The 16,612-nt window shown below is 43.8% G+C and overlaps 1 protein-coding gene across 4 annotated transcripts in view; it reads right to left on the reverse strand.

The window, feature by feature from the left end:
* Nucleotides 1-16,402, reverse strand: part of DIXDC1 (DIX domain containing 1) — a 44,766-nt gene extending 28,364 nt beyond the window's left edge. For 3 of the 4 annotated variants that reach the window (XM_075442540.1, XM_075442537.1, XM_075442538.1), the window contains exon 1: nucleotides 10,916-11,137. In XM_075442540.1, coding sequence (XP_075298655.1) covers nucleotides 10,916-10,975 — 60 coding nt within the window. In that variant the 5' untranslated portion in view covers nucleotides 10,976-11,137. Of the gene's footprint in view, nucleotides 1-10,915; nucleotides 11,138-15,067; nucleotides 15,189-16,335 lie in introns of those variants that run through there. The other variant, XM_075442539.1, reaches the window with a different exon arrangement.
* Between the last annotated feature and the right edge of the window lie 210 nt (nucleotides 16,403-16,612).

The following is a 16,612-nucleotide window of genomic DNA, read 5'->3' on the forward strand; positions in this document are numbered from 1 at the left end:
AAACTACAATGCAGAAGCAAGAAACCCTGTGTTATTTCCCATTAAACTAGGCCATCCAGCAAAAGAAACAACCAGGGCAGATTTCCTGGAAGAGGCAACAGCCTCCCTCCATAACACTCACAGCATGGCTCATTTGTAACTGTCCATGCAATAGCAAAGAGACACCCTGTTGTACAGCCCCCTTCCTTCACTTCCTTGGAGCTGCATCAGCATTTCTAATGGCCCCATTTCTATTTCTGTACATGTGGAAGCTGGCTTACCAGAGCACTTAACACCTGCAAGACCCGAGAGCAAGAAGCACTGCCTTTCCAGCAGCTCACACAGGATGCTGCTTCATATAGCTTTGTATGTTGCCACAAGGGAAAAAAAACCTCAGGCTTCTGGTCAGCATGAGGACCCACCTGGCATTAGTGACTGAAAGGTAAAGAGCACATTCACATGACCTTTCCCTTTCCATTCCCCTCTCAGTGGCACTTCCATGGCTAGTAGGAGCACTGGTAACACTGAAATCCCTTTGGGTAGGGCTGGTGTAGTACATGGAGGGTAAACAAACTGATCCGTTTATGGGATTACCTCCCTTTTCACTAAGCTTCCCATTATTGTGACGATGCAGCAGGTTTTAAGACTCCATTCCATATTATCTCAGCAATGTCAGAGTTTAGGCTTTTACAGCGCATCAAGGTCACAATCTGATCACAGCTTCACTCTTAATTATCCTGACAAAGGAAATCCAACTTGAATCACACCATGGTTTGGTCTGCTGGTTCAGAAAGGTGACTGGACCTGTATTCAATCAGTTTCACTCATTCAGCAGAGAGCTGGAGAGCAGAACAGAGGAGATGAGCTTGGAGGACTGCCTGATGGCTTTTGAAAAAAAAGGAAGCAGTAGTGGCAGATCTGATGCATGCTTGCTGGAGCAGACTTGGCCTATCACGTGGATTGTATCTGCATGCTCTTCTTTGCCTGTAATGGCAACCAGGCACGTCAGTTTTGCCTGCCCAGTTTCAGAGGTCTTTATTTTCTACTTAATGCGACTGGAGAATCAACAATCCTTGACATTCTGTCTCTCTTCCACCAGTTGATGATCCTATGCTGATTTTCAGAAGAGCAGTGGTAACTCTTGCCAGCTGCAAAAAGCATCCCTACCTCTTGCAATTGTATTTTATCTGATCATGTGGGCACTCAGGTTCAGTCTTGCAACAGTCTAATACCAGAGCCAGAGTGACCACAAGCCTTCTATTACACAGATTCAATAAAGCTTTAATTTATTCAAACAAGTACCAGAGAAAACAGATAGGTTCATTTATAGTAATACAGCATCATTCTAGAAATAGCTAGATTCATAAGTAAAGATGTACTGAATGGGGTTGCAGCATGAAAACTGCAGCTGAAGTCTATGTAATTTAGGGAAATAATCTTATCACAGTTATGTTTACTACCTTATTGTCATTTAAAAAATAGTTTTACAAAGTTCTAAACTGTTACATAACAAGGGCAAAGCCCCATCCAGCCTACAGAAAATCTGCCATTTTTGCAAGAGTCTATATGGTTCTTCCATTCAAACATCTCTGTTTTCACTTAAAGGAAAACTTTCACTAAGCAGTTAGTTTTCTATTTCTTTTCTCTGAGCATTCTTCATGCATTCATAACAAAGCATTTTTGGCAAACTTTTAGTCTCTGTCTCTTAAAAACATGAGAAGGTTGACATTATTATTATTAGGAAAAAAAAGTCACTCCTAAATCCTAATGCGTTTACATTTTAAACAGTGATTATTAAAAAGGAGGACTTTGAGGCAATGGAATATGGACGTCATCATTACAAAGTAACTGTATACCAGTAACTGCTGCAATACTGCAGACTTACATTTCATTCACAGACTTACTCTGTTTGGTTGTTTTTGCTTTTTCCCACAATTAAAGCATAAAATTTTCCTGCAGAAGTTCAGACATTTAGAATGATCAGCATTTCCTGATTTTGCATCAAAAAATAGATGTTCTAATGACGTTAGCAAGACTTAGATTGCTGCAAAGCTAAAAACCCAGGGAAAAAGCTGTCACATCTGGCAGCTGAGGTAAGCAGGTGACTGAACTTACCAAGAAAATAACAGATAAAAGTTTAGTGACCTAAAAATGGCAAAGTGGCATTAAATGCATGAAGAGACAAAGCCCCCAGCTGCTCAGCAGAAATCCCAATATCAACTTTTAAGCTAGTGAGTTAAAAATGCTCTGCTTCACCACTCCCTATGACCTCCCCATCAGCTGGTATGAACCGGGCAGTAAGAAGGACATTGTGGGCCATACCTGAAAGCCCTACACCTCCAACACAAGCACAAGGCCTTGATCCACAGCCACAGATTCAATTTAATGAATCAGACCCATTAAAAAAGTAAAACACTTGTTTCTCTCCCTCAGAATTCCATTTGTTTCAAAACCCAAGACAGCTATCTCAATTCACAACAGTACAGCCCCAAGTACTACCACAACAACATGATCTGCTACTTGGGTGGACAGCGTTCATGGCATCTATTCTGGAAAGTACTCCAGGTATCATATTCCAGATCAGAAAGTACAAAGGTTTCCTAGCATGTATTCTGCCATGAGAACAGCAGTTCTGCACAGCCTATTCCACTCCACTAAAATACTCCCTAACCTGTGCTCGTCACTTGTCCACAGAAATACTCACACCAAAACCACATGCTCCATCATCATTTGTGGCTGCAGGCATCATAGCTCAAACAATACCTGTGTCCCATCCAGTCTCACATAGGTCTCAGTGCTTTTTAAGTCAACGAGACTCCAAGGAAGAGAGAAAGGAGGTTGGGAACAAACAAGGAGGTGGACAACATCTCAAAAGTACTCCTCCTTTCCTTTTCCAAGGCTGTCTCCCCATGCTTTCACACTGCTTCCTGACAACAGAGTATGACATTACATTCTGTGCCTTCTAAATAATTAGCAAAAAGAGGTACTAAGCCCAGTGGCAGAGAAAACAGGAAAACACAAAGCAGACGGAGTAAAAGATTCAGAGTGAGCCTCTGTGCCTAGCAGGCTGGATCCAGTAGTTCCCCAAACCTGGTCAGGTCTCCTGCTCTGACAGCTGCTCAAACTCTTAACACTCCTCTTGTTTAACTTCTGTCTTTCTAGTTGACGGGAAAGATCTGGTGGGACATATTGCACCAACTCCTGTGATGGTGGAACTCTGCTACTACAGTTTCCTACAGAACCTCCAAACTTCACAGGGCTGAACAAATCTCAGAGCTTCCCATTGTAGGTTTATAACCTGGTACAGCTGACAGATATACCCAAGAGCAATCAGAGAGGAAACAGCTATTGTTCCATCTAGATCACCCTCTTCCTTCATGCGAATTAGCTGAATAATTCTTCTTTCAATCACTGACCACTCAGGGGTTTTTTTTGCTTCTCCCTGCATTTTGGTTTGAACTTCTGTTCAGCCAAATCTTAGTCTTGATGGGACTCACACTGCTCTACTTCTGCACCAATATTTCATTCAAAACCAGGATTTTCAGAAGAAAAACATATCAGCCTAGTTGAAGATTTACTATGCAGAGCAGATGTTATTAGGATTATGATGGAGTTGAGCTTAATCCTATTTATGTTAACACAGCTTTGTGTTCCAAAAAAAGGCCAGGTTTACCTGTACCTTGCAATGAGAAGAGTAGTTCCCTCACCTGAAGGAAGTTGGAGCCCAGATTGCTACAACTCCCGGGCAGATCATTGTAGGGTGTTTATATCCACATCACTCTGGAAGACTTTGCGCGGCAGAAGATTTTTAAAGCAAGCTACTAGGGGCCACCTGCAGCTGTAAGGAACTTCCCAACTTGCAGGCACTTCTGCTGGCAAATTACAGGTTAGCACTTCAGTAAGCACAAGACATCTCAAAGCAGGGTTTTACTTTGGATCACTTATTCAGCACATACACTGAAGAAGTGCCTCAGACATACTGGCTATAGGAAAACAGCGACAGAGGTCAGGGGCATATACCTTTGTGCTTTCAATTGACAGTCAATGATACGCAGAAGGAAAATGCCCTTCCAGGGTCAGCACATTTTTCTTAGCAACTGTAATCCCTTACTGATAATTACAATTAAGTGTCATTAGCTAGTGTTTTCCACAGGTGAAAGAAAAGCAGCAGCTCTATTGCAAATCTCCTGCCAGTTGTAGGTGTCTTTGCTATTCTCATTTAATCAGTGCAATTCACCACCGGCTGCTCAGGGCTCATGTTTCTCCCCTCTCAATCATCAATCAGTCCGGTCTGCCTGACAGTGAATATAAGTAGATCCCAATGCCTTGATATGCTACTCTGTCCTTTATTATCAGTGCCATCTACATTATACTGTATCAGGTTAATTTTCACCTCCTCTGAGATTAGGGTATCGAACATTTTGAAGTTCTCCAAATCTACATTCTTGGACAAAATCATTCTTTAGCAGGCAGATGCCTTCACATGGCCTGACCTCCTTGCTGTCATGTTACAGTAGACTCCCATGACATTCTCTGCTTCTAGGAAGGATTAGTTTTCTGCGTTCATTTGATGAATTTGAATCCATCCTCATTGTTGTATTTAGGGGCTCAGCCTGGAAGAATAATATTTCTTACAATCTTTACTCTGTTTTTCCCTTATACCCTATGGACACTGCCCAAGCACCAGGTCTAATGAGGTCAATGATAATAGCGCTTATGCTATGAGGTTGGTGCCAGTATGAAAGGCATTTAGTGTTCTGTCTATTCAGAGCACTGAACCAAATGTCTGAAACAGCAAAGCTCAAATGCTAGCCTAATTGCATGAGGATGAGATGTTTAAGTCCTTGTGTGATTTCTAAGCTTTCTTACATCACCTTAACCAGATGGGAACTGTATTTTCCATCCGGTGTTCCTGCAGTTTGATTTTTGTTTTGTTTTGTTTTTGTTTGAGAAGGCCTTTGTAGAAGCAGAAAATAAAACCTCACAAGCCAAGAAAATGTTTCTCTCTGCTCTCAAAGCCAGCAGAAGATTTTTTTTCTCATAATTGCTCCTTAAATGTGATTCAGGCTGTTTAATGTATTGAGATGGCTCCTGATGCATCCAACAGTGAAAACCACCTAATTTTGAACAGAGTGATGCCAGAACGACCATATGCACCCACAGGATTCCTCTTTCATAAAACTCTTACTTTAAAGCAGAAGGTGTAATTTCAGTCAAAGTAACTTTTGGTCTGATGTGTATTTTCCAGATCTTCTATAAAAAGCCTGTATCAAGCACAGAAGATGACTCAGTACAGTGACTAAGCACAGTGGAAAAGGAGGCACCCATGCAGTCTGGTGCACACCAGGAGACAGAAATAGCATGTGAGCTGCAAAAGACCAGGAGCTCCTTAACCCTTCACCCATATCTCAGTGAAAATATGGACATTTCTAGCACCCTAACATGGCTGGACAAGGATTTTTCACTGATTTGCTGAGACCCAGAAAGAAGGATGATCCTGAAGGCTGGATGAAATTCTAGCCAGCACATGTTTTCTATAACTTCTAAGGTAAATTTCAAAGACTTAAGCAGCACTAACCTTTGGGAGGAGGCACCCAGCGATGCCCTTAACCCATGCTATATTCTCAGCACACTCACTTGGATTTTCCTCATCTTAATACAAACCGTGTCTTTGATGCCGTGAATTCACCTCAAGCAGTAGCCACGTTTCTATAGCCAGATACAAGAATATAAAGCCCAGTCTTCTGCTTTCTAATATCTTAGTCCAGACAACATTTTTGAAACCACTGAGTCTGACTGCCATTCATTAACTGCTCAGGTTTGTGCAAAGATTTTAGAAAGCAAGTGCCTGCAACTTTAGAAGGCTTTGGCCACATCTTTAGAAACACTTTCGAGACATTACTGTCATCCTGGGTGTTCAGGACAAATACAAAGAATTAAGTGCTCCTCTTTATACACAGCTTCCTAAACAGGTATCTTGCACAGGAACTAATCCTGCCCTTCATTTAGAATGTCAGAATGGGGAGAACACTCTCTTAGTCTCCAGAGGCAGACGAGCAGCAGTTTTTGCTCAAATCCTGGCAGTACTGCTGAGTTGAAATGACAGCTGCCTGTGGCATCCTGGCTAAACTACTACTTGTTGCTGGGAGGGGAACGAGTGTCTGGTCTACTAAGAAAGCAGCTCACAGGCAGACTTTGAAATGCCAGCTCAAGTGCTGGAAAGTCTGTGAAGAATGAAGTTTAGAGCTGAAGGTGTATTTCACATGTTGCCTGAATGCAAACAACAGCAAGAATTTCCAGAGTTCCCAGATACCCAGCAGGCTTCAGGAAAGAAAAGGAGCATTGTTCTTTATTTAGCAGAATGCAGTCACTAGCCCTGTGCAGACAGGGAAAAGAAGTTTCGTGAAGAGACTGAGCACACAGTACGAGTGAACAGCACTTTCTGCATGCAAGAACCTTTCATATGAAGAAAAGGGGAAGGGACATCCAATGAGGTTGCCTGGTCCAGTATGAAGGGCACTAAAGGCACATTTAGGACACAGACTCTGTTCCTCTGTCCACTCTGCCATTGATTTGCTGTGAATTTGGCAGCCCACTTTACATCCGTGTGCCTCAATTTCTAGCTATAAAGCAGCTGTACTAATTTTCATGTTCCTTGTAAAATGCTTTGATAACAATAAATCTTTGACTGTTTCTGTGCAAATGCACTGTAATACATCCTGCCAAAGGACTGCCACTGTTATGCAACCAAGTAATAGCCTGGTTTAGACAAACAGTGAACCTCAGGCAGTGACTGAATCCTAACTGCTCAACCCCAAATGCTATATAACAGCAAATACATCCTATCCCTGCTGATAGTCCTATTGCTGTCCAAGCACAAAGGCTTTGGGAAAATTTGATCAGAATTTAAGAAGATAAGCAATTGTCTGCTAAAGTACCTCTCCATGTAAATCCAGGTTTGGGAAGGCCCAGCTGTGTTTTCTGATGTCTGTACTTCAAGCTTAGCAGAATAACAATGCAGCAGCTGCCCAGTCTCTTGCATACCAGACAGGCACCTGGCAAGTTTCAGGCAGTTCTTCAGATACCAGCCTTTCTCTCTCTGGCCAAGCCTTAAGCAAGCGTGCCTGATCATCCTGTGGCTTTAACAGTGTAGAGCGAATGTAAAATACTAGCCGACTCATACCAAAACAAAGCTGATGTGAAATGAGACTTGGCCTTCGTATGTGGAAAACAGCAGCATTTCTACAGAGCTTCACGTATTTAGTGAGACCCAGGCGCTGAGAGATTTGGTACCACAACGGAGCATTTAGTTACAGGCTGGTCCTCATGGGCTGAACTGGATGAGGGAGACAGGAGTCAAAACAGCACTCTTCACAGTGAATCCTATTACCTGTAAATAGCACTCATTGCAAGGAGAGGGTTAGTGCAAGTTTCTTCTGCTAAGATTGCAGAAGCAGAGACATTTTTATCACAGATCATGCATGTTACACCAAGGGGAACAGAATAGCTGCCAGAACAAGACAGTCACAAGTCTGTACTGCCAGAAAATTCAACCAGAAAAGCAAATCAAAATCAAACCCAGGCCATTCCCCACAGCAAGGATTCAGATATCAGATAGGATGCCATCTAATCACCTAAAGTCCACCAACAGATACAGCAAACCTTGAAGAGTGAGGGAGAGAGACCATATGTGTGGGAAATCCAGGAAATACCTACTGCAGATGCTACTCAGCTAAGAACCCCCTACTCGAGAGAAAATGTTACATGAAGCACTTGGTGAGGGGGCAGGCAATGAGCAGCCCACTGGGGAGAGAACACAGAGCCCCACCTGCACTCCATCACTTCCTGCGTGCATACCGCTGGGGAGTAGCAGTTCTCACATAGCAGAATGTGTAGGTATTTCCTCCTATAGACAGAGCCTGATGTGGTAACCTTGCATTTCACTTTGCTGCTGTTGGGAGACCCTGATCTCTGCTTGGGCTCTTAAAAATTCACTGCCATTTCACTCTCTGGAGAGAAGCCCATCCCAGGCCTGTTGTTCAACTTAATCTCAGAGAGAAAAAACAACTATTTCAAATGACTCATTGCGCACAAGCAACTACATAATTAGGATTGCCAGAGGAAATGATCTTCCAGCTTGAAGAAGAGAATTTATATTATTGTTAAAATATAGAGACATAAAAGTGTTGGAGCTGTCAGGCCCATTTCTGATACATTTCTGTGTGCTCCACCTGCTTTAAAGAACTGACAGAAGTGTGAGCGCGTATATCAAATAAACTGCATTTTCTCAAGCAGAGAGAATAAGGCCACATGGACAGAGCCACCACAGAGAAGACCCTCACCTCCATGGTTTCCTTACATTATAAACTACTGCTTTTAGCAGCCATACATTTCCAGGCCACCATCCAGCTGTGGGATTGAATTATTTAGGTGCCTCAGAGCAGGGTAAGTCTCAACAAACAGCAGGGAAACACCTTCAAGGCAGGGTAGTCCATTAACAAGAGAGGGACAGGAGCTGCGTGATGACATTCAACAAAAGTTATCCTGCTTTAGATGTCTGCAGGTGACACTGTCCACAGCATATTTTGGCCAGGGACTCTGAAAGGGAAGGGAAATACACTGTCCTGAACATGCAAATCTGTGATTATGATCATCATGGAGAAAGCATCAATCTAACAGATAATCTGTGAAGCTGAACAGGCATTAGCTGCAGAACAGACAACTATGCTGCATTCTCCATCCCCACTCATGAGCTAATGGGGCTGATGGGGTGGCTCTCAGCCAGCAGGATGGACAGAGAGGGAAAATAATGCAGAGGAACAAAAGAAGCTTGCCAGCAGTATCTTGGCTGTGTTGGGTAACTTTCCAGGCATGGATTATTGACCAAAGGCGCAAGATAGAGACACACAATCAACATCCTTAGAGAAACTGGAACTATACCTGGCCTCTAGATCCCAAGCATGAGTAGGTTTGCACCTGAGCTCTGCACGTATACCTAGGTGCTTGCTAGCAACTTACTTACTTGTGTATGTTAATACACAGATTAGTCACCAAAAGAGCCATCTGGCCAGAAGATATGCTCTATCAAAAGAACAGACACCGAATCAGCAAGGCAATTCCTGCAATACCCCAAATCACTGGTTAAGTCTGACTTTTTATCTTGAATCTGTTTTTATACCCAAACATTAAATTTAGTAGTCACTCACTTTCAGCCTTCTAACATCAGAGTGCTCTGCTGGGATCAGGCACCTTAGGACACTCTTTCACATTCAGGTACTTCTATAAATACACACCTAAGGTACAAAGAGATAGTGGAGGAAGTACAGTTGGTGGATCAAAACAGAAGGCACAAAATTACAGGGTTCCTTGCTTATTTCCAACTGTATCTGTGATGAGATGCATGTCCTTGGCAAGTCACTTAACTTCTCTGTACCGTAGGTTCTGCACTTGCAAAACTGATTTTACTTGTGTTATAATGTGAAGTGTGTGATGTGGCAGAGAGATCCCAAGTGGGAGACATGAGAGTGAATCTGTTTTTATGGTGGGAGAGGGACTTTTTTCCCACGGCTGAGCAGTCTGTGGGTAAAACCAGTCAGGGTGGGGCTAGCACTATAAAACTGTTCTTTGCTCCCATTATTAATTACATTATTAACATACAGGTTACTATTAGCTTATGCCAGAGAAGAATCTGCTGCCCTCAAGCACAGGAAGTGTAAGCTTGAGCTAAAGCAACACCTTTGCCAGCTAAAAATGAGACTGAGATACTCTGTGGAGGAGGATATGGAGTATTTACACAGTTACACAGAGCAATCACATGAGATCTTGTGCCTGGTGTGAAGCTGTGAGGCTCAAGTTTCATACTCAGTTTGTTTTCCTCATGGTAACTGGTGCTAAGCCTAGGAGCGATGTGCTTTCTCTGTGAAGAACTGAGTATGGAGGCAGAAAAGTCAGGTGGGAGCTGAGCTTTGCAAGGATAAGGAACCACTAAACACAAACAAAAATAAGCTATTATGCTCTAAGAAAGAATAAAACACACCAAGAGACTATCCTTGCCACCAGGTGAGGAAGCAAATATAAGCCACCTATTGGTTTCAGCACAAGTCCCCACAATTTTCCTTCCTTTTCTGCCTACAGCCAGGAAATCATGCTCGAGCATGGTTTGTATGATGCACAACCAGGCAGTGGCTGCCCTGGCGTTTTGTACTGAGTCCACAGAGAGTCCAGTGGAACTAATTTTTTGTGCACCCTAAAGAGGGAAGCCGACAGCAATCTGCACTCCCTATGCAGTTACAAGATTTCCATCTCTGGAATTTCTTGGTACTTCTCACTCCTTATTTTATGATTTATTAGTCTCCCTAATAGCAGAGAAAGTGAATAAAGAACACTTACAAAATTATGTTTTCCTGACCAAGATTAATTTCAGTCCCCTAAAGATTCAACATACAGAGCAAGATGGGGGAAAAAAACACAGCCAGCCTGCTCTTTGTCAGCCTCTCCCAAGAAATGTGTATCCACAAAGCAGATTTATTGGCTTTCCAACAGCCTTCAGCATAGAGACTTCATATACTCAGGAGACGAGTCAATTCCATAAAATAAACTGTGCTCCATAACCTTGCCGCTGTTTATATTATTTACTGATACAACAGTAAAGCGCTGCAAAGAGAATAAAAACCCTGAGCTAAAAACACCAGCTGTAAAACAACCACAAACTCTTAAAAACACTATTGCTGATTTTCGGACCCCTGGCTGAGCTGCCCAATATGCCCATCTGTTAGTAAGCAGCTCTCCCGCCCTGAAATCTTACTCATTTTTCTCCTTCTCTGTTCCTCAAAACACTCAAACCACTGGGAGACATTACAGTTCCTGAGACATGCTGCACAAAAGCTGGCTGCCTTGCCCTGGGAAGGTCTGTGTGAGACTTGGGACATGCATTTACCTCTGTGAAGCCCTCCTGAAGAATATCGAGTAAATTCCCCCTGGCCAAACAAGCGAGCATTCTCCACGAGCCCACCGATGGGTGAGGGTCTCAGAGGACACAGGGCAGATCCTCCAGCTCTGGGCACGACCTCTTCCTCCTTCTCCCAAAGACAAAGAGTTGGAGCTCATCAGGAACGGCATTCATAGTCCCATATGTGCAGCCCGTTACTGCACACAGATAGTTGAGCCAAAGTCAAGGCTTGCACTGGGCATGCTCGAGAGGGAGCTGCTGGGGGAGTAGCGGGAGAGATGTCATACGGTTCCTATAGAAACGCTTCAGTTTACAAGATGCAGGCCCAGGACTGAGTTGAGGAAACATCTGAAACCCATTTCAGCAGTCATACTCACACAAAACCCGCTGCGTAAAAGAGATTTTCAAACCCACCAAACACAGCAAATCCCTGTATGGCGTGGGGGCAGGGAGAGAGTCAAAGAACGGCAGGCAAATAGCAGATGCCTTGATTAGCTAAAAAAGCAAACGGAAAGATTGAAAGAGCTGCCAGCTTTAACTCTCAGCGATTGTTCTGCAGCCCCGAAGAAACAGCAGCGTGGTCAGCCACCTGCTAGAGACAGGAAGCTCCAAACCAGGTCACAATACAGCTAGTAACATTTGCACAGTGCTTGGCCCTGCTCTAGCTGCCCTAGCAATGAAGTTGAAAGAAGAAAAAAGAAAACTTTCAAACTAGAATTAAAGACAATCGTACCCAGCAAATTTTCTAAATCAATAGTAATTGCATTAATTCCAGAAACAAGTATCAAATATCTGCAGGCAATCTCTCAAACTTCATCACACTTTACAGGAAATGCCCAGGAGAAAAAAAAAAAAAAGAAAAACCTCTCAGAATGGATGAAGATATCTTCTGCCAGGGCTCTGGCTGCCAGTCCACAGAGCAACACTGCAAGTACTTCCCAGTGATAGCAAACTGTGCCTTCAGATTTCAAAATACTGATGAAGCATTTCTAAGTGAGAGACACATTTAAAAACAAACATGTTTTTCTGCCCAAGTATTGAAGCATCTGGAGGAAAAAACACCTGCACAATTTTACCATTTTACCCTGTCACATGTGGAGGTGCAGCTAAAATACAGAAAGACAAGCAACAGGTAATTTCTCTCTGTCACCAATCCAAGTCATTAAAAAAGCATTCAGCCCCATGCCCCCATGACAAAAGTTTCAAATTATTTATTCATGTTTACCTTCCCTACTTTTCATAATTCAGTGGGAATTGCGATTTTTATGTTTTGATTGACTGTAACATCAGATCTGTTAAGCAAAACAACAGATTACCGCAAGGCTTTGCATAAAGTCTTGTAAACTGGCGATGCTGGTGGTTAGTACCTTGATCCAATTTACTTCTGAGACTCAAAATGCCACTAAATAGACAGCAATAAATATTTATCCCCATTTTTTGTGATGCAATCAAGTAGCTTATGCCTTTGCAATTTCAATAAAATTTCATAGAAAAACTGAGTGCTTTCCCCATCAGACAGAAAGTGACCTAATTTAAAAACAAACAAACAAAAAAAACAACCACCACAAAACACACTCTGACCCTTTTCTGTGGACGTTATAATGCTATTCTTAAGTAATGATCTCAAAGAATAAGTTATAGTTATTATCAGTTTGTCAGTGCTACGTAGTAAACATACATTCGTAGAAGACTTCTAATATTAACAGGTAAGGATGCTGAGGTCATCCCTTCCCTATACCACTTCGATTTCTGGAACAACAAAAAAAATTAACTGCGGATGTACTGAAGTAAAATCAAATGCATGCTGAATGCAGAGAGAGGTTGCAGATGGCTGTTAGGTGTTCTCTGATTGTTTTTACAATTTGTTTTGTGAATTTGATAGCAGATTAAATATTTTATTATCACAGTCCCTGCAAGCTCTAGATATTTATCCTTGTCCTTTGAGGAGCAGAGAAGCCAAAGGCAGGCAATCGCTAGCCACAGACTTTACACTGGAGATATAACCCAAATTTACAGGTTTAAAAAAATAAATAAAAATAAGAATAAAGAGAAAATATGTTCAAACAGCATCAAAATGCAAAGCATAAATAGGATTTAAATGTAAAATGCACCGTTTAAATGAGGAGAAGATTACACTGACACCACCAGCTCTTTTATTGTTTATCCTGGTTCACCTCCAAGGCATTTAGTAGGTGTCCTGTTGCATTAGCGATACACGATAATGAAGCACTTTTAACACTTGTGCCCCACACTTTAAGGACTACAACACATTTGGGCAACAGCAGGATGTAGCGACTGCCATTAAGTCACTGCTTGCAGTGCAACCTATGCTTGTCCGTAGAGCTTGTATGTTAAGTCTTGGCAGGCATCTTTAGTTTGTCAAGGATGCAGACTGGCTTTGTTCAGAAGCGGGACGGGGCTATTTGATTATCTAAAGTCTAACTAATTCCAAGCTCCATGTACAAGCTCTCTGTGGCACCATCCCCAATAACAGCTTAGCAGTCATACAAAGTACGTAACATATCTTTCAATCAGAGTGTGCTCCCCATGCCATTGCATAACAGGATACCTTACACAGCGTGATGGTGAGGGGGCTGTCAGCCACATGGATTGAGCAGCTGACTTTGCATACAAACCACAAAAAAGAGTCCTGGACGTCCTTTCAGAAACATAGCGATGAATCTGTATATGTGTAACAGATAAAATAGTCAAATGTGGTCTAGAGAAGGGCAATTTCTCCTATGCCAACCAAACACAGCAAATGACAAACAAAAACATTAGTACCGAGAGCATTTCTCTCACCCCTACTCACTATACCCCTATTTCCTGGCATAAATCAGAGGACCTAAAGCCAGATGTGTCACCCATAGTACAGTTGTTGCATCCCTAAGAAATGCAGAAATACTGTCTCAGCTGAACATACTGGGTGAACTGTGAAGAAGTTGGTTTGGACTGGAGAGACTGTTCAAGCCAGAAGTCCTACCCTACCTGCCTTTTTGGATCAACCAAGAAAAGCTGGGACTGAAGTCAAATTCAAGTCGTCACTTTCAGTCCCACACCCCTGTTACAGAACTTCTACCTACTAGAACACCAACACAGAGAAAGGCGAAGTGTTCTTATTATGCATGCCAGGTTCAGGTACAGGCCTGCTCGCTGTATGATTTCCATCAGAGGTTTGGTCATCAAAGATTTGCTCCTACATGGGGTTTCTTATCTTTGAAACATAAGTGCCTTGCTTTGACAATATGAATGGCAGAAAATAGAATCTAGGCCGTTTCTGATGGCTAGACTGAGAGGCAGAGCATGCTGAGCCATTCTTCTGTTTCTTGTGGTAACACAAAAGCATCTTGGGTGTATGTGTGCTGAAAATACCTTTTAAAAATTAAACGCTAGTTCTTTGTGTTCCACTCTTAAATTTCAAACTTCTTGTAGCAGGAATCATTTTGTTTCAGTTTTATTATATCATAATTGATGCACTTGAATGTTATCTTTGCAGGAAGCAAACAAAACAGACTCTCACTAAAAGTAATGCTTCATAATTCTCCTTGCAGATGATTCCAAAATGAAAGGCATGGGGCAATGGTATCAAAATGATGTCCGCATCGTCTGTTCCTTGTGTGAGTGACCTTCAAAACAAACATGTAGGGTAGCGGTTTGGTTGGTGGCATTGCCCTCTCCTGGCGAGTTTCAGTAGAACACTAACCCTTGTACTTGCCCCTGTTGAATTCCGGGCAAGGCGTATATCAAAGCCCTGTTACTGCTCCATTTCCTGTTGTTGTGATGAGACTGTCCTCGTGTCACAGCAGCACCACCAGTATCAACACATAAGCCTTCCTTCAAGACTTCCATCCAAGGATTTTAAGGCATTTTATCAACATTCTCTAATTGTTTCTCTTATCAGCTCTTGAGAAAAAGAAAGATCAATGGCCACAGTTCAGCTCTTGCTCATAAAAGTTTTGGTTGGCGAAATAAAAGCAAGTGTGGCTGATTCAGAAAGGCTGTGAGGCTTGTGAGGCCATGACTGCAGTAACAGCAAAAAAGAGCTGCCTAATGCAACTAATGCCTTTGTGTCCCCTCCCAATCTCCCCATCAAGCGTCTAAAACAGAGGTCGGACTCCAAATGGACTCCTGGAAACTCACAGAGGATGCAGCAGGCTGTGATGTGTCTTGGGGCACCATGTCCATCAGAGTTCCCATGCTGGATGCCACAGCTCAGCTCAGCGCCAAGGGGAATGTACCAGCACTCCTTCCCCCTTGAAGCCTGAGAGGGAGAAGCAAATGTATTAAACACAAAGGAAAGAATTTTCTTAGAGGAAGAACAGACTCACCAACAAAATGTCTGAATATAATCAAAACAAAGGAGGAAAGTTGCCACCTTCTTTCATTGCCTGCAGAAAATATATATCTAAGGGCTACAACCTTAGGGAAATGTACATATTTTTTAATTTTCTTCCACACGTGAAGTATGTATGGTAGAAAGAATTCCCCTGAAACACACGTAAAAAAAAGATTCCTGACTACATTGGCTTACGCTGCACATAGGATCTAATTATCTCTTCCCATTTGTGAAGGGGGAATCCAAATTCAACAGAAGTCAAATATGCCAGCCAAAGCTGTACCGGTCCCTAGTGTCAAATATTCAGGGTATTACTTGATGAAGTGAATTTAGGCCAGACAATAGATATTCATAAATAATTTTAGGAAACAATTCTACACACTGACATTTACATTTAGGAATTTTCTGGTAATCTAAATTTGCTTAGTCGTTCTTTAGAAGTCCAGAGGGAAGTCAGGTGAAAGGAAAGGTGGGGGAGTTTGCAAGAGTTAACAGACTAGATAATGGTAAGATTCCTTGAGAAAGACTGAGCGACAGTAGGAATCGCTGTTGTTCATGATCACTTAAAGGTGGGCAGGAGTGTAACCCTGATGATCACTGTTATGTTGGTTGTGTCATCCTGGCACCTCTCAAGGGACCAACGGTCATGGGTGGGACAGAATGGGTAACAGAGGAAGAGCCAAGGCGGGTTGCTGACTCTGCTCAGGGTCGAGGGATTTCAGGGCCCACTCTGCAAAGTGGGGCTGACAGCGAGTGAGCAGGGAGGCCCCGAGGAGTGGGGGAAGGATCCGAGGCTGTGTCGCTCCAGGTGTCTCTGGAAGTGGGGCCAGCCAGGGGGGATTGGAGCATGGGGATCCCCAGGAGCAGGGCTGGCTGGGGGAGACCGGCGTGAGGGGAATGGTAGGCCCGGGGTGGGGGACCAGGGTACCGGGAACGGGCCGCGATCCCCAGGGGCAAGGCGGTCCCGGGGGCTGAGGAGCCCCTTGGGAGGGGGTGGCACAGCGAAAACCCGGGCCCCCGTGGGGTGGGGTGCCGGCCCGCCGCGCCTGGGCCCCGCGCCCTGCGGCCCTACCTGCGCCCGGCGCGGGCGGGAGGGTGCAGGCCCGACGCGCGCCCGGCCACGGCGCGTCGCCGCTTGCCATGGGGACGGGGGCGGGACGGGGAGGCCCCGCGCAGGCCCCGCCCCGCCGGGCCGGGCGTGCCTGAAGCCGGGGCGGGGGACCGGGGCTCAGGGCCCGGCAGCAGGCGGGGGGAGCTGGCGCTCAGCACCCGCAGCGCCGCTCTGCTTGGCGCGTCCCAGCACCTCGGAGAAGGGTGGGGAGCCCTCCGGCTGCGTGGGCCCCGGGCCC

This window comes from Opisthocomus hoazin, chromosome 24 (genome assembly GCF_030867145.1).
Source record: "Opisthocomus hoazin isolate bOpiHoa1 chromosome 24, bOpiHoa1.hap1, whole genome shotgun sequence".
NCBI lineage: Eukaryota > Metazoa > Chordata > Aves > Opisthocomiformes > Opisthocomidae > Opisthocomus > Opisthocomus hoazin.